Source organism: Varroa jacobsoni, unplaced genomic scaffold, assembly GCF_002532875.2.
Source record: "Varroa jacobsoni isolate VJ856 unplaced genomic scaffold, vjacob_1.0 scaffold_379, whole genome shotgun sequence".
NCBI classification, from domain to species: Eukaryota; Metazoa; Arthropoda; class Arachnida; order Mesostigmata; family Varroidae; genus Varroa; species Varroa jacobsoni.
This window is the reverse complement of record NW_019213281.1, coordinates 245,365-267,677: the sequence shown is the minus strand read 5'-3', so window position 1 is coordinate 267,677 and position 22,313 is coordinate 245,365. Positions and strand designations below refer to the sequence as shown.

General features: G+C 41.7%; 1 protein-coding gene and 1 long non-coding RNA gene across 5 annotated transcripts; one reads left to right on the top strand and one right to left on the bottom strand.

The window, feature by feature from the left end:
- Positions 1-944: 944 nt before the first annotated feature.
- Positions 945-2,711, bottom strand: LOC111259898 (small integral membrane protein 12-A). Of its 3 annotated transcripts, none has more exons than XR_015310782.1 (3): positions 2,571-2,711; positions 1,777-1,993; positions 1,191-1,388 (listed from the first exon to the last, which is right to left on the bottom strand). XR_015310782.1 is itself a non-coding variant. In XM_086968057.1 (2 exons), the coding sequence occupies exons 1-2, from the start codon at positions 1,853-1,855 to the stop codon at positions 1,216-1,218; spliced, it is 252 nt and encodes an 83-aa protein (XP_086824183.1). In that variant the 5' UTR covers positions 1,856-1,864; the 3' UTR covers positions 945-1,215. The 3 variants fall into 3 exon arrangements, 1 of the variants encoding a protein (XP_086824183.1); XR_015310783.1 differs by having other exon boundaries at positions 1,777-1,906; XM_086968057.1 differs by lacking the exon at positions 2,571-2,711 and having other exon boundaries at positions 945-1,388; positions 1,777-1,864.
- Positions 2,712-9,369: 6,658 nt separating this feature from the next.
- On the top strand, positions 9,370-20,521 carry LOC111259902 (uncharacterized). Of its 2 annotated transcripts, none has more exons than XR_002679906.2 (2): positions 9,370-13,560; positions 19,899-20,521. It is a non-coding gene; the product is annotated as an uncharacterized LOC111259902 (long non-coding RNA). The 2 variants fall into 2 exon arrangements; XR_015310781.1 differs by lacking the exon at positions 9,370-13,560 and adding an exon at positions 16,361-17,369.
- The last annotated feature ends 1,792 nt before the right edge of the window (positions 20,522-22,313 follow it).

The following is a 22,313-nucleotide window of genomic DNA, read 5'->3' as shown; positions in this document are numbered from 1 at the left end:
TCTAGCTTTTTCTGTTTGGGTAATATCTCTATAAATAAAAAGTCTATGTCTATAGACAGAAATTTATAGTTACCAGGTGTTTTACTGCCTATGCACCGATAATAAGTGAAAAATAATATAAGCAGCAGATTCCATAAAGCATAGCACGCATTTCAAGTAGCTCAATTATGCGATATTTGTTTATGACTCAATCATTATTCTATGAAAACACGGTGCGAAAGAACTGGCTCCTGTCGTTTGTGTTTCTGTCGTTACATTTATATTGCGAAAGGCGCAAAACCGTTGTACTCCAGCCATACTACTTCGCTCGTTTCGCAAGCCTGTGACGTATGCAAAATGCACAATTCAAGTAGTACGACCTAAATCCGGGCGTTGAAAATCAAAGCATCATCTTAAAACTGAAGTCAATTTTGGCTCATAACCTCTGCTTCGATAATATTACTCTATATTTATTAACTGCATTATACAGAAAAGATATGTCTCAAGCAGATATGTATATCGAGCTAATGGATAGCACGGAGTAAAATTGTCTAAGAAACTAAGGATAATCGAATTTTAAGGTAAAGGCGCTAGATAAAGGATTCTATAGCATAATCTGCATCTACAGTTACTATTCGGTTTTTGGCAGTTTCTTTTCTAAGAAAGGCCGTTGTGAAGCAACGAGTAAACTGTGGCAGCTTTCAATGCATTGCGGTGAGCTTCCAGGTTGGTCAGCACTAGGGGGCGAAGTTGAAACTCGAGTTAATGTGAAAATGATAAAGAAACTATATACTTAGTCTGTCAAGTAAACTCCAAAGTTAAGCACTGATTAAAGCAAATAAAGTTAAGCACCAAACTGATTAAAGACAAATTTGTAAAGACATTGTTGCGTAAATCTGAATTATGTGTCTTCAACGTTTCTCAGCGTTACCTAAAAATTAGCGTTGAAAATGCATGATACGACATTTTGTATATATAATCTTTATTTCTAGAATATCCAGCAGTGCTCTCGCAGTTGGGGAGGCGTTATTATCTTAGTTCTGCACATTAGTTTTTTAACTACGCTTCTGACAGACAGATTTCGCTAGCGTTATTTAATGCTATTAGGGTAAAAACTATACTAACAAATAGGTAAACATCGTAAATAAAAGATCCTATATTATACACCTTTACTTATGCGGTGTTTTTCTCATAACAAAGAGTCGCCTAAATATTATCTAAGTTTCATATTCATTGCTATGATTTTAGAGAAGGCGATATATTGCTTTCTTTGTCAAATATGGTTTTGTATTGTTGTAGTTGTTCAGTTTTGTCATCGTTCTGCAGGTGCCTTTCCACGCGTTGTTCTTGAATAGATTTATTAGTTGGCGGAGTCCGACGCTTGGTCATCCATCCTTCTAAATTATAACCTAAAACAAAAAATACGTTTTACATTTTGTAAGATACTTTTTATGTAGAGGCGAAATGTTCTTACTTTAGCCTTTTTTAACATAGCATTGAAAATCTATGTCCATGATCAGCGTAAACAGTTCGATATTATTATAAAATATTATATATAAGATGTTATAAAATAATAGAAGATTAATTATTTCTTTAATACCATATTTTCAACAGGTCAATGGGGAACTCCGTTTTGAATACCCTTTATGACTTTTTAAAATTTCAATTTACTACCTGTTTTGCAAATGCCATATAAAAATGCCTTAATGTGGACCTTGCAAATTGCGTAGGTACATTTTTTCACACTTTTCTATTTAATTATAGATGTAATAGAAACTGCATGTGAAACCTCTATACCTATAGCACCAACGACGGCTGCAATGGGAAATGTGATGTATGGTCCATAGGTGCGTAGAGCCACCCATAGGGGCCACATTTCGAGACGGTGGATTCAGGTGGATGAGAAGTGAGAATCAAGGAGCCTATCCTGTAAAATGTTCATGGCGGATAGAGTATATAACAGGTCCAAAACTGTAGTACGAGGCCAGCACCTCATACTGAGTATCCAGCAGGTCTGCATGAATAATAACATGTCAAATCTTTTATTAAAAAACGCTCACGTAACTTTCTTCTCTACATTTTCTTTACTGCAAATTTCGATATATACAAATATAGATATTATTGATTATTGTATATATATATATATATATAAATAATAGGTGAAAAAATGCCAGGAGTTCGACGTATTTTACAGAGTTCATCAATATGTTTAAACAAGGTCAGTAGTACTGATTTTGAAGGGTAATCATTCTACCTAATCTTAGACAAATCCGGTTCGAGTGTTTCGACCATCGTATAAGACGTAACCTTGAAAACGAATGTTATTACTATTTTTATCATTATTAGCTACTCATCTCTAACATGAAACTGGTTATAAACAAAACATTCAAATCTACTTGCATTTGTACATTTCGATATCTTGAATGAGATTATAAATTGATGGATGAGACCATTATACAAAACGTTTTACTCTGCTATTGCCTTTTACTCCACGTTACGCGCTCTTGTAAGAAAGTAAATCATGCACAGTGAACCCAGCAGTTTTTGCTTTTCCCCTTATTTTTCTCATATAAACAGTTATCACAACTCACCAAGACACTAAAGTTCACGGAATAATAAAAAAAAAAACAACAAGCATATATAAATTAACAGTGAAGTAGATGTTCCAAGGCTGGACGGGAAAGATGTATAGTGACGAACGCGAAAGCGCTGCCATGATGGCAGTGTTCGAATCAAAATAGAAGAATTTGTCGGCTGCTTTAAATGAAACCCGCTTAAATTAAAACTCATCCTCTAAATTATGCAATCGCTTCGGGGTATTAGGTTTTGTAAAGAGCACTTAAGGGATACAACCTCTGTATTGAATCTGGAATCAATGCAGAATTATTCTGCACTGTTTTACCATTCATGTTTTGTTTATTAATAAGCGAAAATTGACATTTATTTAATTTCAAAAACTGAATAATAAGCCATGGGCATTCATACTGAATATGGGGAAGATTGAAGTGTTTTCCTCTATAGAGATTCAACCTCAGACCTCAGAAAACTCTCAGGGACCTCAGAAATAGATAAAGATAATTATATATATATATATAATATAGAGAGATAATTGATAGATTCCAACTTATTTACACTTAGGCGATGCGTTATGCCATCATGATGCAGTTCGTTGTCGAATAAATCCTCGTAATTGGATAACAGACAAAGCAAGTAGCAACGGTCGGTTTGGCACTTTGAGAAATTGATAGAGCATTTTATTGGTCAAAAAATGATAAAACGTTTCGTTTCCGCCCAATTCCGATTCAACATGAATTCAGCATGAAGGCAAAAACAGCTCTCACTGCGACTGATCCTAAAAAAGTATAAAGCTACTAATTTAGCTTAAATGGTGTTTCCATCATTCGAATTTGCTTTTTGTTCAAATCGTTTCATTAATATTTTGAGAACGGCCTTACATCACGAGAAGACATGCCCGCGGGTAGGGTACATAGTCCAGCAACTCGAACTTTGTTTAATTGTTTTCGACAATTGCGTGAAGTGCAGCAAGATTGATCTAGCGAAGCTACAGTTACTCTGAATCGGTTTTGCATCTTTCAGACGGCCCGACTTGGTCCTGTAACACTCGTCATCGACTGCTTCAGGTGACTGCTAGCAAGCAATCCACCTACTTATCTGATGAAAATGATTATATGTAACTTCAACAAAAAAGAGCTTACAACCATTATTAATATGATGTCTACCGCTTTTTGCTAATTTACTAAATTTGCCTGTTGTACATGTCATACGCAAATGAGGCAAAATGCAAAACTGAAAAATCGCTGAAGCGAATTTTCTTAAGAAATGTTTTTCAATGGCGGATCTCATAAATAAAGTGCTCATTTGAACAAAGTTCAGGACAATGCATACGGGCGAGAAGAAATTATCACGCGGATTCTCAAAGTTCAATTGTGAATTTAATAATATCAGAGTCAGGTGTATGTTTTCGATTAGGGGTATTGGAATTACTATTAGTTAATTTACCATAGAGCTTTGACAATAAAGTTAGCTCACTAGCCTTGGGTCCATTAAGAATAAAATGTATGAAAAGGCTATCAGGCTTACCCGCGAAATACAGGCGTCGTGATAGCACTGTGAAAAACTTTTATTAATGAAATTAAGTGCCGTGCCGACTCGAGCTCATTCAAATATCGGAGCTTCATTTATTTTCAGGTAACTTCGTAATGTTGTCGAGTTATAATATTGTTATTATTTGCTGCTTTTGTTGATTGATTATAGCCGATGAAATGATAGCATTCTTTTGCGATTTGAAGAAGATTATTATGAAAACCGTATCTAACATAGAAATTCGGCGTAGCTGAGTAACCATCAACTTCGCTTTGGTCTTCCATAGCGTATGTTCTCAGTTTCCAAGGGACCGCCCATAGTATAAAGCGTTCTTCTATTTAGCTAGTAACTAGCAAAATTAGAGCTTGACGAGATTTAGCCAATTAATTACCTCTTAGTTTGCCTGTATGGCCATGGCCTTTTTAAGCACCACGATTATTTCGGAAGCTCTATTTTAAAATATTCTAGCCACCTCCTAATCCCGTTGAGTCGATGCTTTGGAAGAAAAGAACACATTAAAAGATGATTTTACTTAATTTTTCTATTGGAACCAAAGTAACATGTATTTTATGCGCTCAGGGGCCAATGTTTTACTGTAGAATAACCTTTGCAGCGTCTTGCTTCGCCCAAGTTTTTTTCTAGCGTTCTATTTTCTTCATGTTATCCGCCCCTGGCTGAATGCTGCTATGTACACTTTACATTCATACATCTATCTATACGCTTATAGAGAATGATATGTGTTGCGTAAAAGTGTAATCGCATATTACTTCCTTTTGCTGCAATGGCGCCATCAAGAGCGTTCTAGCTTCCCAGGCTGCTACAGCTCGTTGGCACCGATCAACTGGGCTTGAAGCGGCTCTGTTTGCTTTACTGTTAATACAGTTCTCCTGGTTAACTCCCGTTCTCGGTTGGTGCCCTAAAGTATCTCCTCAATCCAAGTGCATTTTTCCTCTATTCTTCTACTTCCTTCGCTTCTACGATGTTTCCCGTCAAGCGATATTTTCTTCCATTGCCGTTCTGCTGCTCTCTCTTGAAATGTTCCCAAACCCCACTTTGCGTAAAGACTTACACCCCCCCCCATCCCCGGTTTCTGCTGATGCTGGCGGAGCAAGCTTTCTTTGACAAGGTTTTGCGGGGAAGGACGAGGGGTCGAGAGTCGCCTTCTCGAATTCTCTTGATCCCCTTTCCTCCCTGACTCTCCACAATTTTCTTCTCACTTTGATTCTGCCTACTACCCCTCCATGTCGTCTGGCGAGGAGCTGATGCTGGCTGCCCGCTTGGTCATTTCCATTTACGTACATTACAGTAGTTGCCCTGCCGCAGCCCGTCTGCTAGTGCGTCGGCGGGCTTATGTGTGTGGCTCTCGCTATTGCTACCGCTGGTACAGCTATCCGGCCATCAGGGCCACCGCCACGACAGGCCTTAGCCGTCACTCGGCTCACTCGTCGGTACACGCGCGCAGGGGAGAGAAGCGACGTAGGGAAGTGACGGAATGTAAGAAAGGAGGCAGAAAGTAATAGAATGACGCAGACTGACTAAAAGAGACATACATGCTCACCCATTTCTCTGCCTCTTTCTTCTCTTTGTCTATTTTTTATTTACTTATTTTTTTATTTATTTTCCTTTTTAGCTTCCTTTTCCACTTCTAAGTCCTGATTCCTCTGGGTTTAAGTACTGTTTTGGTTGTGGCGGCAGCAGCGCAGTCTGCTGTCGAGAGCAAACCCTGTCTCGTTGCCTGGATGTCGCCGTAAAGGAATCTACGCCGACGGTTTGAGGCGTTGGGCAGGCAACAAAGGCAACAAAAGGGGACTTTGCGAAATTTCCCAGGCCTAACTGGTCCTCCAATGAGCACCGAAAAGCCAGAAGTGAAGTGCACAGAGAACGAGCAAGATAAAAAGAAGCTATATCGGTTGTGGATAGCAATTGATCTCTTGATCCCCGACGCCTTCTTCCCGCGGCCCTCCCCCAACGTAGGGAGACCAGCAGGGCTACAGACGCTTGCTCCGAAAGATCCTTGCTCTTTGGGAACTCTATTCTGCCTGCTTCCCACTCAGTTTAGCGTTTGCACCATTGTGTGACCCGGTCTAGGTTGGGATCGGGCTCTCGTTTTAGGCTTCGGTTCATGCCATCGCGCTTTTACTCTAGCTGGCCGATAGGCCCCTTTGTCGCCAGCCGCCGACTTTCCGCCTCGCCTTTTCCAGTTCTCCACTCAGTTATCCCTATATCGAAGTCGTTCTTCACTATCTTGCGTGCCTTGTTCGTTATTCGCTGTACTGCGGTGTCTACTAGTCTGGTCGCTCGAAAACGCGACGCAGTTACGAACTGTGTCACTGCCTTGGGTGTCCCTATTCCGTTCTTGCCAACATCAAGCAATGTTACTGAGTCGACGTAGCACCACTGCTGCCAGCGCCACGACTCCCGCTACTATTATGTATACGGCGGAAGCAGAGCGAGAAACATCTAGAACAAAAAAGAGCAATCACAATGGAGAGCGTTCTTTTTATTTCGAGCGATCTCGTTGTCCAGTATCGCATCGCAATCCGTTATGTCTTAGCGAAGAGCGGATTCGCCCGGCGAATGCGATAATTTCCATCGGGCTGATTTCATTCAGAACAGCGCGTATTGGTGTCCATTTGCTTTAGATGGATACCCGAAATGATATGTTTCACTGTGATTCGGCCTAGCGCGGATAATAGATGAATGTACATACACGCTTCGTAGGTCCGACAGATTCGGTGAACGGCCTCGTAGCTGATGCTGAAGATCTTGGTGAATACCTTCCGAGAAGAACCGAATAGAGAATGTAAATAGAACATCCTGCATCAAATGGTTTGTAAATTATCGTAAGATCTTTTCGCATATATCAAATATATGAAAATGACTTTCTGCAAGGCAGCACCTGATAATATACTACTACAACTAGAAAACCATATATACACGAAAATTAAGCGCTATGGGTTGTTTATTAAGAACAAAAAAATCATTTATTTATACAATTTGCTCATCACTCAGGTATCGTATATGTGTATAAACGAATACGGCGGTAGACGCCTAGACAACGGAACGATCCCTGTCAAAAAAACTGTTTCAACCATTTCATTTCATTCTCTCGACATTTAAAATCCAATTAAGTAACGCTTCATGGCCATCGCGTCATACCTGCTCACCTTTAACCGTTTACCAAAGCGTAACAGGCTAGAATGCACATCGTCAGTATACAGAAAACTACCCTAAAAGAAAAAATCTAATAAGATTATGTAGAAGACTGTTAATGCTTGGGTTTGCGCTTCGCCTTATATGCATATCCAATGTAATTCTACCAAGTTCAGTGGTGCAACCTTGGAAGTATTTGCAGAGCCCAGTTGTATTCGTACGGCAAAGTATAAATCAATTGGAATTAACATTCGTTTTTTACATTAGGCCCAACATTGGCTTCAAGAAAATTGGGCAAGTAAATACTTTTGGTTAGTGGGCACCTAAAAAGGTCCTAGTGTAGGCCTTCAACTGAACGGAGATAACGGTTTATTCGAATCGTCAATATTTGCGTGGGTTATAACTTTTAGACAGAGTAATTTTGAATTAACAGTGTAGGTGGATCTGATTTAAAGCATACTTGAACCGGATTACCTCTACATAGAAATCTTACGCGTTTGTTAAAGAGTTTTGAAGGTTAACGAGAGACTGCAACGGTATCCAAGAATCGTTGGGGTTTTGAAATCGGAAAAGGGTTTATAAGTCGGGTGACAGAGCTGCCCACCGAAGGAGGCATCGAAGATATAACTTTCCTCCTGAAAAGATTTACGCTACGGGCTAAATCGCGCGAACATTTAAAGCGAGATAAAATCCAAGAATATTTTCACAGTAGGACGATATTAAGAAAGTAACTAGCGTGAGCGCAGAAAGTCGAATCTGAGATGGGATTGCCAGCTTCCTGGTCTGAAGGAAAAATCTGGTGCATAACTATATACTGTTTGGTGGTTGTGTAAAGATGTTGTTTTATGAAAAAATGAGAAACCCAAGAGGAAAAATAATTAATCGTAGTATTGTGCTGCATTCGTACTATTTTTACGTGTATAACGATAGAATTTTGTAATGCAAGCTACTCTAATAATAGGACGTTTACGTCGATTTTAACAGAAAACTGCTACATATTTAGATTGTTTCGTACATATACATGGAGCGTTGGATTAGTGACGATACTAACAAATTGATATATTTAGTGTTCTCCTTATTATATATTTACCTCCGCATTCGACATCAAGCATCAAAAGAAGAACAATTCCAATAGATTCTATATACAGATGGCACCGTGACTGGAACTAAGCACACGGTCGAAAAAGCTCTCGGTGCAAAGCACTTACCTTTTGGACTATGCTTTTCCTATTCAGCCTTAAACAAGACAGGAATTTTGTTGTAGATTTCCTGCTAAAGAGCAAATTCTAGCCTAAATGAGCTGCGCGAATAGACCCACCACAAAATTTAAGTGGGTATTAAACAATTAAATAAAAATGGCCAGCAATATTTGCAAACGAGTTTTGCAAGCAGGTAAACATTACGTACTATTAATGAAATCAATAAATCTGGTGCGCAACCGATGCACAAACGAACTTTGACTCTCCTCTAACGAACGATATAATTAATTAATATTAAAAATTTTACCATGAAAGGCATCATTGTATCAGATAAGAAAATATTGTGCTCACTTTATCGATGAAGTAAAAAAAAGCATCTTCCACTCATTAAATTTAGGCAGAAAAAACGGCAGTTGATCAACATCTACATAGAAACCTTCAGGACTGAATGCAGGAAGTCGTTCTTATATTAACGTTGCATGCTCCTATTCTTTTCTGGTAGCAGTACCGAGCTAATCTACACGATCCACTCACTTTTCATTAGCTTGTCTAGTTGCTAATGAACTAATGGACTTTTTAGCCCGATTTGTGACCCTCATGATCAGCTTCCCCGCACAACGAAATTGGCTTCTCATTGGGTTGAACTAGCCTTTCTTGATGTTCGTGCAGCCACTAGTTATTTCTAATCATCGCTGGGTCTCGTGCAGTAGATTCCACTTATACGAACTGTCGCATAAATACACCACCCTTTCAGGCACCTCTGCTTTATGACAGCCTCTTTACAAGGGACAACATAGAAGTCAGTGCAGAATCTCCTCAACATGACTGGGCTCTGTGGGTTGAGGATAGCTACATCGGATGGACCCGAAATACTTAATCTCGTGGTAGTCATCCTCTAGGCGGTAACCGTAAGACTCGTAAGCGCTTCTAACATTTATGTGTATTTCTACTATCCTGTATATTAGTATATCTAAAGGTTTGGTATAGCCACTGAAGAGACCCTATTGCCTGAACGGACGTCGTTCCCGCTCCAAACGCGTAGAAAACGCCGAAGCAAGCGAGAAAGTAAAAGGAGCTGCGGTCTACAGGGAGGGATTGAGCTAGCGTAAAAGAAGAGGAAGAATGCAAACGAAGGGCAGAACCAGTCTTCACTTAAACGTAGACTGGCGGGAGATGAGTGACTGTTACCGAGGCAGTCGCCTATATAAAGGGTGACTATTGGCGTCAGTTCCCTGGCACAGACAGCATTTTTTCATCCCCTGTAGTTAGTGTACGTTGTTTCATATTACTTCGTTCTTCTTCAGTGGATTGAACAGACCGGGGTGAGGTCCATGGCTGATACGGTGGCCGTACTAGTGACCGATTTTAATGTAAATTTCGAACATGCTCTCGCGTTTAGAGAGATCGGGCCAGAAAGCGAGAGAAAGAGGGAAAAAGCTAGGGGGAAGTATACACAAACGCGACTTCAGTCAAACAGACGCGGCAACGGCAGCCGTTTCTAAGAACGAGAGCCAGGGACAGTGAAACAGAATCGGCGAGAAGTGCAAGCATAGCTGGAAACAGGCGGCTGTACTAACGCGTTTCTGTTGCAACGACGTGCACAGCAGTCGTCTGGGCGCTCGACCGCTCTGCCAGCGACTCGCAGGCCGGAAGCGACGACGGAAGTAGGCTTCATTTAAGTGTGCTGCCCAGCTACGATTCCTTTGCCACATCACAATCATAGCAGATACAGTTCCCGACTCTGTACTACCCATACCGACCGTCCCGGAAGACTTACCGCCAGCCTTGGCGCGGGACACTAAAGCACAACGAGAAGCTTCAGCTATTGGCTGTCTCTGCCAGTGAAGTCGCCGTCGAAGTCGCTTTCTCCGCTTAAAGTCTAGCTGACATTGAGCAGTTAACGTTCAATGGCCGTTATGGATGGCGGTCGTCGTCCGTAAAGCAATGACGTCTATATTCTATCCTCTTTCGCTCCTTGACTCGTGTCAGCGTTGGCTGCTAGGCAGGGCTAACGCAAGCATGCGTGTAGTGTAATAGCATTAATAATAACGCTGTATAATTATGCATATCAAATCATGATGGCTAGTCGCTAGGCAATAAATTAGAGGAAAAACGATTGGGCTTGTTTACATGAGGTACGTCCTAGTTTGCTGCTATAGACCATTTAGCTACCAGTGACAAGCCACCCATCGCGGCAGTTTACTAGCAAGGGACAACCTCGCGAAGCCTTCACAGTTAGACACGTGGTGCTTGTTATTGAAGGGTGTCTGACAAATGCTGGCTCTAAAAGGCGCCAAGACGCCTGAATGCATGTAAAATTGGAGAAGCCACACACCTATTATGGCCTTCATACGTCCTTGAAGATGTTTTGCTACTAGTTAATACATTGTAAAATTGATTTTGACAAACGGTTTTAACCAAGCATTATGAAGCGACTAAGACAAAGCCGTCTGTGCATGTTAAGAATACTGCTTGACGGCTTACCCGTTAGCGAAGCCAAAAAAAGCCATAACAAAGATAAACTATTTTGTAGTTGGCGTCATATATTACTGAGAATTTCAATGATTCAATAACATGAGCGTTAAGGTGTGCTTGGCCTACGTTAACTAGTTTAAACACTAACTTTATACTCCTTTATAGCTCTAATTCGAACTGAATTATTAGTAAGTTAAATATATATACATATCTATTTTCGAATCACATTAACAAGAGCTAAATCGAATACGCATAAAACTATAGGCAATTTTCTGTAGAATTTCTGCAGAAGGGAGGCTCTGCAAATCTCGTGCACCCTGCTGTAGTCTCTGGTCGCGTTACGTCTTTCTTCTATACACATTCAATTTGCTTCTGGATTCTGCTCCTGTTTAGATTTAGCCAGAGTTCTCGGTGGCGTGATTGTATCAGAATCAACAACAGTAACAACAACAAGGTAACTGGCTGCTTATTCCTCGTCTTCGAGTGATGCTGGCCTGATATTCAGCCTAGCAACGTCTCCTATCGGTAAAGAAGGGATTGTAGGATGTTCTTTCGCTAGCTCTCAGATGGATGAATAGCTTACTTAGGAAAGAGAGTTGCTCGCCGATTTGCTCGGCAGTGACCGACTTGATTGGCCACAGGGGGGCCACTTCGTTGCGGATCATCCAGCCTATCAGGCACTGTTGGCCTCGTCCGCCGCCGCTCTACCCCTGAAGCTTCTCATGCCTCTGGTATGTTTCGCCTTGCCGTTGCAGTATCTCCTGGAACAGCACTGCAAGTATCGCTATCAGTCCTGCGTGGGAGTACGTGTCTGCTTTTCGTTTTAGCGGGGGCACTCAGTGATGCCAAACCGCAATAGCCTTAGCAAATATAAGAAATAACCAGCCCAAGTCATAGAACTCTTTCCAAAGACCTTTCAGCATCGCATTGCATTGCTTGCTCCTCCAGTCAGACCAGAAGGCTCTCAATAGGAATACAGCAATGGAGATAGCTAGCGGTCGATATAGGGGCAGCGAGTAACGTCGTTCTCAGTGGGCGGCGTCAGCGGCAGTACGCTGAGCAGTGGGGAGAGTTGCTGCAACCGACGGAGCCGCGAACCCGAATAGCACACTCGCTCGCGTGCGCGTTCAGTAGAAGCCGGATGCAATGAAAGGACTGAACACGCGAAAATCAAAGGCATTACAACCCTGAAACCGCAAAAGTAGCACCGGTTATAGCAACAAGCCTACGTGGACATCTTGTTGTATCGAGAAGGCCAGAGCTACTGCTTTGTGCAAGTAAATGCTATACTCCCGGAATCAGTAGCTGGGTTGAATTTTTCTTTTCAGCTTTGATTCGTATATGCTCTACTTTTGTATAGTAAATGTTTATCAGTATATACAGGCTCTCTTTCTATTAGGTGTGGCAACCCAAAGCCGTATTTTTCGTTTGATTCAGCCAACGCTTTAACTAAGTTGGCTTCATCGTGCGCATAGCAAACAATATTGTAGGTGAGTTCAGTTTTTCTTATGCAGTTACGAACGTGTTACATCAAAGCAGCATATTTAAGCAACGTATAGCGTCTGGAGAAGACGTGTGCATATGTACATATACATAACCAAAATATTACCGGCGGGAGGAGCTAAATTTAAATATAAGAATGAAAGATTGGGCACGAGATGCTCTGTGCACAGTTGCACACAGCTACAGTACGTAATACAAGCTGATGGTAAAAACAAAAATAAGAAAAGAATAGAGAACGTATGTTTATGAGGCTGTCTCACATTGGGGCAAGGATAACTGAAGATCAATAGTCAACACGAGCATGTAGCTAGTGCAGGACAAATCCCTTAGTCAAAATGTTATGAATGACACACTAACTCCTGTGTATCGATAACGAGAGAAACGCATTAATTTCAGCAATATTTATCATCTATCTACCTATCGTATATAGAATTATGTAGAATGTAGCAGCTCTTTTAGCACCACGGAGGACCTTTATTTCTTTACCTCCGACGAAGCACTACACTTCCCTCAGCTTGAGCTCTGTTCCTGCCGGGCGTGATCGTTGTCTGTGCTACAACATCAGCGTCAGTATTGCTGGCGGTACCAGTTGGGATACAGGACGATTCATAGCAAGCGTGTAGCAATGCAAGCCCCAGCGGAAGCTGCAGAGAAGTGAGCGGAGGGCGAAATTTTCTTCGACGCCGGTGGCCTTTTTCGTTCGACTGCAGATCCCCGTATTTTTTCCTTCATTGGTCCCTACCCGTCCATTTCAGAATTGTGCGTAGACCCCTTCTGCCTCCCTACCAGCCCCAACGTTTTCTCTTTCTCTTTCTCATACCTTCGATGTTCTCCTATTTCTCGCACTCTACCTGAGTTTCCGAACGAAGCCCCTGCCGCTGGCGTCAACGGTGGCAATTACGAATATTCCTGCCTTCACCAAGACCAATGGTTCGGTTGCCACACAACTCTTGCACGCAAGAAGACGATGACGGCAGCGACCAAGGTGACGCCGACGCCGACGTCAACAACGGCAAAACCAGCGGCGACGGTGGTGGCAGCCTTATTGTCAGTGCCATTGGCCCAATGATGGCATTGGCCCGGAGAACATCTATCTATGTCTGGCTGGGCAACTGGTTCTCTTTTCCTATCTGTCCGTGACAGGCAGGTGAGTTTATTTATTTATATTTAAAATTTCCCCATCATACTACTGCCGCTACTGCTGCTACAACAACGGGTTCGGCACCAATAGAAGCAAAAGCACTACTGAATTACCAGTAGTTGTAGTAGTAGCAGATTGAGCTAAAAAGCGCGATATTATTGTGTCTGAGGCAGTGAGGCGCGACAGCGGGCCATTTACTGTCGCCGTTGCTGCTTCTAGATTGCGTGCGTAACAAACAGCGTTTCCCTTTACTTCGGCGCTCAACACTCCCTCTTTCTTTCTCCTGCTCCTACTCAGCCTGTGCGACTAGCTCACCAATCTAACACTCCCGAAGCTCTGGCAATTGCCCCTAATAAGTGAGCTACTTCTTTTTCACCCGACTCTTAGCTTCCATCTGCGACTCCGATGCCTCGATTCCCGCATTCCTCTCCGAGTTAGGAGCGACCAGCTTCGTACCAGTCTATCATGGCTCTCCTTCTGCCCTCAGTTGTTCGCTACCGCTCACTCAACCTATTCACCGACTTGACGCTATTGTTGTGGCGTCTGCCGAGCCCTTTTCCCATATCCTCTTCTTCGCAGCCTTTTCGATAGTTGTTCCGTGTCCTTTTTGTTGTTCCCGGCCAGGCGGTCCTACTAGCTCTCCCTGACTCCACTTCGGGTTTGCCTTCTTTCCTACTTGCCTGACACTTTCTCGCATTCACTCTCGGCTTTCGGTTTCTATTAAATGTCCTTGTGGTAACGATAGCCTTGTCAGTGGCGTGCAATCGAGGCCCAGACAAGCTTGCAAAAAAGCGAGTTATTATTGGGCTTTTAGGATATCGTAGGCATACACACATGGACGCACACATTCACACAAATAAGGTAAACATCAAAGGAAGAACTAGTACAAGCGAGCGTGTGTTGATTGTATATGTATGTTTCGCCGTGCCTAGATTAATAGAGAAATTGCTTTCGTGTTTAAGTTATAACAGTCAAAGGAAGATAGCGTACGGTGCGATGATACTTGTTAATATTTGAGTGAATATCTTTTTAAGTACCTAATCATTCTGGGGTTGACGGACATGGCGTTTGCCAGCGGGGCATTTGTACCTATCGAAGTAAATAAAGCAGCCGAGATAATTTGAAACCTTAAAATGCAATTCTTCTGTCCAGTGGTTATAGATATAATCATGAATGTTGTTAGCCAACGACAATTATGTCGTTTATCTAAAATGAACTGTGAAATTGAATATTATTATTATTTTTTTCAAGGATACGGAGGGCAACTGTTAGTCCTTCTATCGCCTTTACGAAATATGCTTCCGACGATTCTAAAAGTAATAAACACAATGCCAAATTCAGTTTGCCTGCAGAACTTTCAACATAATGCGTAATATAGCAGTTTCGCCAAACAAAGATCTAACTTGATCCTGCAAGTTGTTCGATTTAAGAATGCCCCATACATTTCGAAATGTACGACTTGGTACGGCGACATGCTTCACCGGCTAGCATAAACTTACGCTGACATGCGTTAACTTCATATGCATACTATCATATATACGCTAGTATACGTATTTTGTGTCAGGCTCAATTATCATGTCCACATGTTTTACTGGACACGTAATCGTGTGCGTAGCCGCTCGGCGTGAAATCTGTTTAGCCAGTAGCTGATCTGTTCTTCATAACGTGACGCCAACAGGAAGCTGTGTTAGTTTGAAGCAGCTTAGGTTTGTTCAGTAGTATTAACGAGTCATCTATATGTAATTTCTTCAAAGAGAAGATTTTTGTTTGCCATTTTTCTGTGACGGGACCGCGGTTCATGTTCCTGAATAGACGTGCGCTTGGAAAAAAGACTACATGACATATTGTTAAGCTACAGTGAGTGATTGCATCACTGCGACCCTCTCTAGCACGGTATTCTAGTCAGAGCTGAAGACGCTGGCTATGCAGTTCTACTGCGACCAATCATTGTGACAGCCGAATAAATCGAAGAGAAGCGAGACAATAGAGGAATATTAGATTCATAGACGGTGACAAGACTATGTCGAGAAGACTGACGGCAAACAAGATGTATCAAAAATCCACTATCGAAACGCTTCTGGGATCAGCGTCACGTTTTCGCTTGGAATCAGTGTTAAATCATTTACGACAATCGAAGATAACGCTGCATGAAATCCTGGCTAGCTTGCGGAATTTGCTGAGGTGGCGACTCAAATTCAAGACGTCTCTCGAAAATCTGTATTAAATTCTTTGATTACTCTGTAGAACATACACGAAATGCGTATAGCATCATGGAAAACAGTATAGATTTCGTATGACCGGAAATCTTACTCTCAAATGTCGTGTGAATCAGCTGTTGAAGCACAGACATAATGAGCTGTTCTTAGAAAATTCGTTTACTGACGGCCGTTACAAGATAGACTCAAACAGAAGTCCTGTGGATGCTGGATATAAAATAGAGACAAGCTTATTATTTAATGTGTTATTGAAACCATATAGTCTGTTGTGGTAACAGATACATATGGTGGTGTATATGTGGCTGCGTGTGACACATATAGGGTGCGGCGAAAGTTTTTCATAGTTTGAAACAAGCTTATCTAACATCTCGAGTTATTCTTTTACATCCGTTAAAGCAACAGACGATGTTCCAATTATTGCAGTAAAGAGCAAATTGTACTAAATAAAGAGTTTCCTACTGTCAAGTAACTTTTGCTCAGTCCACTCATAGTTATGTCTAAGAGAGGCATGGTCTTAAGTCGTTTTATTGACTTAGAGTTTGCGAACCTCGTAGGCCACTACATACTCGAAATAGAACGATTCATTAAAAATTCGGATTTTTCCTTTATTGGCTTGGAAAACGGTGTCGCAAGCTTTTAAACATTCCGAAGATTAATTCGTTGAAAAGAACTTCTGTGGTGCATAAGAAGCTTTCTACTCAGAACCTTTGAAGCCCTCGTATTCAGCCGTAATTAAGTAACATTCATTTGTATGCGTGAAATGCGTTTTTAGACAAATTTCCGTGGACGGCGTGCAGCGAGATAACCTTTTCATCCACGTCCACACTTATGTTTACAGTCTGTCGTAATGCCCATGACAAGGATAACGAGAAAGACTTGCATATATGTATGTTTCTGTCCATGTGTGCACGAGCGAGTAAAACCTACATAAGATAAATATAAATTGCCCTTGTTCCTGTTTCCTTGGATATGCGATGGGGCCAATTAAGGGGCTGACACGGCCACCACAAGCAAAGCGCCATCGAGTGCAAACAGGCGACAGCACAACGCGAAGATCACGGGCAAACAACAGTGGAGTGTGGAGTCCGTTAACTCTATAACATCATAGATCTTCTGGGTGCGTAGCGTAACATTGTTGGCGCTTCGTGTCGTCTCGAATTCCACGTGGCGCGAACGGAGCTATACGTATCCTGCTAAAAGGGGGGCTAGCCGTTACTGTCACGCAAGACGCGTTCACGCAATCGGCATTATTCTCATTATTAACGTGACAATATGTCACTGTACGGTGAGAGAAGCTGTTCACGTATAATCTTTGACGTTATTCGAAGTACACAATGTTGTTAGAGCCATCGTTGTATGAAGTGGCAGACTAGCGTCGACTGGATGTTTTCTCTTTAGCCCCTGGGAATAGTGTAATCTGTGAGACTGTGGTGTTCAATTGACAATAAAAGCACGAGTTGTTGACTTGATTGCTGTGTCCCTTTTAATAGGTGATCGGCCGACAGGTAGATCGCAATGCTACACAAAGTTTTTGTTTTTGCCGTGGCGTTCGTAGCAACGGCAAGCTTCGTTGCTTCCTGTAAACGAACGAAATTTGAGGTATGTCTTTAGCAGAAGACGTGTATGTTAAGCTACGAAACTTCATCATTTAGTAAATATATCTAATAATTATATCAAAGATGAGAAGTCGTTTGAAAAGAAACGCGCCGAATCAACTACTTGAAATCACTATAGGGGCATCGTTAAGGGTATCTGTAAAAGGTTCATTAATCATTCAGATTTGATTTGACGTAACGATAGAACAGATACGCTCCAGCGTGTTTAAAATGCTGCCTCGAAAATAGGCAGATTTGTCCTTGGAACTACTGTTCTTTTTTTTGCGAGAATTAATCCGTCGGTTATAGAAGCAGTGGTATTGGTATGTGGCTTTTGATTTGCCTTATTTGAGTTGTTTAATAACTTTTTCGTGACCGTTCGTTTTCTTGGTTTTTAACGGCGATTATGGAATACGCAAATACATGTACGCTGCGTTTGTTTTGACACGAAACGCTTATTGATCATCATATTTGTTATCGCAAAAGTTTTGATACACATTGTTTTAGGTCTGTGCAGAATCAGAATCAAATGTAAGTAATAAAAACCTTTCCTAAAGGTATATGCTTTCTTTTTTCCTTAATAGAAAATATCTAGATGTAATTCAGGCGTTCGTTGCATCACTACTGCTACCTAACTATGCAGACCTGTTCCCTCTGTTGCCCCTAAAATAAAGTGTTTCTAATTAAATCTTATTACTGAATGGCATTGCGAATTAAGGCCAGGGTTTCACACTATAGAACATGTTTGTTGTATGTAAGGATATCTGTGCGTTCAGAGCTACCATGCAAAATCAGTTTGGCTCCTGGGTTAACTAATGCCCCAGGGTAGGATGTAGTCGCTGTAAACAGTTGGCTTTTCATTGATCTGAAGCTGGGATAGGCAACACGATTTGTATTGTAAATAAGTTATTAGTAAGTAAAGTCAGTCGTTGAACGGCCCGTAAAAACATCCCTTGGATACCATTTCTAGCTAGAGACAATATAATCATTTCGAGCAGCACATTCTATTCTACAGATTCTCTTATTTGAACGATCGTACGACATTTCGTAACTAGCAGTACTGCCAAGCGTCTTGCGATTACGAGCGTTTAGCTGGTCTTGCCTAATTGGTAATAACTATCTGCGTCGTAGTTAAAAAAAATTCAATACAAATCTATCCACCAGTAAAAAAAATCTAACATAACGAAAATAAGTCTTTTAATCGGCTATCAAAATGGCATAAAATAAAAAAAAAAAAACATTTTGTATGTAAGCGCAGTTGGCCTATGTGCGCCGTGGCGTGTGGTGATGTAGAAATAGAAGCTTCCTTTTGTCTAGAACGAATGTTTTATTCGCCACTGATATAAGTAAACGTTCCTCGATTATCGCTACCCGATCATACTAACGGTCTTTATACATATATGTATGTATATACAGCTTTGTACTCCAAATGTTATAAACCACGTTTGTGGTAAGGTTTAGTTCTACCACAGATTGGTATTTTTATGCCCTATAATCAAATATTCAGTAAATGGCCACCGTGCTTAGATCGAGAACGATATATTTCAGAAGGGTCGCGAAACTCTGCAGACTTAATACTGGCGATATGAGTTTAACCCATGTGCATATGAGCTTTCCACAACTCAGATCGCTGGCTTTATTTATCTCTTTTACTAGCAGAACATCACACGCTAGCACAACCAATGCATCGATGAGTCTAGGTCGGTTTGCCAAACCGTGGTCTTCGAAAGATGCGCGGTTATTAAAAACAGTTTAAAGAATCCGAGTTGCAAATCGTTGAAGAACTCGTTCTAAACAAACGAGCATGTTCAGTCGGAATTTGCGATAAAACTCCGAAACTCTCAATTAACGGAAGCAATTAAAACTTAATAAGATATGATATAGCACTTATTGCAGAAACTAGGGAGCCATGCATATTGTTAGTATTCAAGTTTACTCGTAACCGCGAGATATAAAGTGCATGCTTTTCTAGAATTTCGGTTCTATTTTGTCTTACCAGATAGTCAGGTGACACGTACGTATCGCCTTGCCTAATGGCAGACTAAAAAGACTGCACAAAATAACAACGCGGGGGGCGGATAGGAGGGTAATTTAGGTTTATCTAGTACAATACCGGAACCTATCTACTATCATGTTTTTAAAACTTCTTTCGTCTTTCTTCTTTTGAAAGCCTTTTTCTGAGGGAGGTAGTGTGACCATTGTTTTACTCATGTTTATCGCGTCTTATAGAATCAGTAGTCGTTAGTGTAGTTGAGACATGACAACCATGCGCTATAGCATCGCTGATATTATCGTAAACTTTTTGTAGGTCTGGGTAGCCCTAGAAAGCTATAATGTTGAACATTCGAATGCTGCTTCGGCAACTCGAGGGACTGCTATAGTAACATCGATTGGCGTAGAGGAAAATAGGTCCCAAATTAGTCCTAAGTAATAGTCAGTTTCTTATCTTCTACACCAATTCACAAACCTTGCTTGCATCACAACTACCTCATTTCGATTTAACGACTAGCTTGATTAACTGAATGTGTTTCAGGAATGCGATGATTTAAATCTACTGAATGTTACCACGTGGCACACCTGCTGTAGGGGCACGCTTATTTGTAAGCGGATCCGTCTTGCCCGTACCATTGTGGGGCTTTGTCATCCTCCGGAGTGCCTCAACACCATCGGAACCGTCCTATGCCCCTACATCTGGGAATACAACCATTAGCAACCCACTTTTGCATCGCACTTCTCACACTTCGGCCTCATATCGACTCATCATTATATGCCGGATTCGTTTTGGGTCACTTAGCGTCATTGATATTTTTATTGCAAACGGCATAATACACAGTAGTCGTTAGCATTGTAGCAAAGAAAAAGATTAGCTTTATGTAGAAGCACTCAGATAATTTTAGGTGCTATGGCCGGGCGTTAAACTTCTGGACGTCACGGGACATAAAGGCTCTAAAGTCTTGGTGAAATTCTAATTGTTGCAAGTTACTTGTTGTCATAAGGGCTGTTCCCAGGATACATGGATCCCATCAGCACAATTATGTACACCTGTGCTCTGAAGCCTTTCTAGCTATGAATATATACACAACAAGTGCATCCACTAAATCTGTACATATGCCAAATAAAACAAAAAACATATTTATTTCAAGTGTTAAAATATAATTAAGTACTATTAAATTGCATCGTCTAGTGGAGATTCGTATTTCACTGAAGGTTTGTGTACGAGGTAGCCAAATTCGTTTGGGACCCTTTCAAAGCTACCATCTCAATTGTATTGCGACTTCACTCTGCTTAAACTTCAAAGTAAATATGAAAGTATGATGGGTAAACATACTTTTGAGTAGATTTTGGTGTTTTCTCAGTAACTCATGTACACATAGAGGGATTCGACGTAAAGGGGTTGAGTGAGCACATCTGCAAGGTACGCCCGAACAGGCCATTTGCCTGAGGATCTTTGCTTGACTAGTGTTGTTGGATCGCCTTCATAGCGTACGATCATTTTGCACTTGAAAGAAAGTATATAGAAGAGGCATCGTAGTTGAAGATAGACCGGCCTGAATACGACAAAATACAAGCAAGCAATTATATATTTTGTCAAGACATATCTAGCTACATGTGCATATGCAAAGCTGATTAAACATCAACCCACGAAAAAGGTTGGCTTCGATCGAAGAATATAAGTGGGACTTGTCTAACAGGCGCCCAGGCAAGATTTAATGTTGGACAGGGCCTGCCTAGCAACTTCGGACTTTTCGTCCTACACCGTCGTATGCCTCCTCTCTTCACCACCTATCATAAAACGGCAAATGTCATATCGACGAATCTCTAGAGGAGATACACCTGGGATTTTCCTCCCCTTGCTACTTCTCAAATCGAAACTAACAATCCTACTATCCTATCTGACTACAGCTATTCCTCGGTTGGAGTGAGTGTAGGATAGGTGAACGCTTCGAAGGGAAACATCCTATGGCCACAATTCTTGGCCATAAATCGTGTCGTTGCCTCCAAATCTGAACGAACAAGCGAAGAGAGAAGTCCATTTCTCGTTCTACTCTCAAAAAAATCCAGATGCGTCCGTCGTCTCTTCTTCTTTAGATGGCTATGGATATTCTGTCGTTCTATCGCAATTTTTCCTCGGCATCCTTTACCGCCCAACTCGCCTCGGTCTTTTTTTCGCTCTACCTTCAAGTCGAGTGGTGTCCAGTGGCACGCTGGTCTGGAGCGGGTCTCCGATCCTTCAGACTGTTTCAAGAAACCCGAAGAAGCCTCCGTGCTACATGCCATGTCCTGGGCCCAAGCTTGCCACCTGACTTTCATGCTTGGTCCGCTGCTCACCGTTCGCTACAGAAGCGAGCTTTACCCCATAGCGTTAGCTGTCTGAGCCTACTGTGTCCTGGAAGGAATTGCCTTGTGAATCTCCTTGTGCCATTGGCGGGAAGCGACGGGCGCCCAATTCAGAAAGGGGCTGCTCAAGGTTAAGGGATATGCCCGCAGACGCCTGCCACTGCCTGTGGTCCAGTACAGGGATTTTCGCAATATAAATAGCATTCTTGAAATATTTTTTTCAGCTATTGCTTGCCTCTCGAAGGCTTGCGGAGTTTTAGGATTGAAAAAATACGGCCAAGCCACAAGAGAGGAGGATTGGTCAACCTGGACGTTGCTGCGTTTCTTTATCATCTTGATACTCATCGGCTCTTTTTGTCTAAGTAAAAAATGCTGCTCTCTTGTTTTATCTAGGCGCCACGTTGTGCTGCGCCGCGCCATAAGTGTCAATGCTGGCTCTCGGCCGCTACCGTACGCTGTCTGGTGAACAGAAACTTCAAGTAACCCTGATACACTACCACCTCAGGGACGAGCAAACTCCTGAATATTTTGCTGTTTTACATTCGCCTAGATGCATTAGAAAGTGTAAAAGGATTTTCAAAAAGATTCCTCTCATGTACCCATATTTCAC

Coding starts and splice junctions, on each gene's coding strand:
- LOC111259898 (XM_086968057.1), bottom strand. CDS start 1,855: ATGTGGCCCCTATGGGTGGCTCTACGCACCTATGGACCATACATCACA. Junction 1,389..1,776: donor AGCCGTCGTTGGTGCTATAG/GTATAGAGGTTT, acceptor TTTTTGTTTTAG/GTTATAATTTAGAAGGATGG.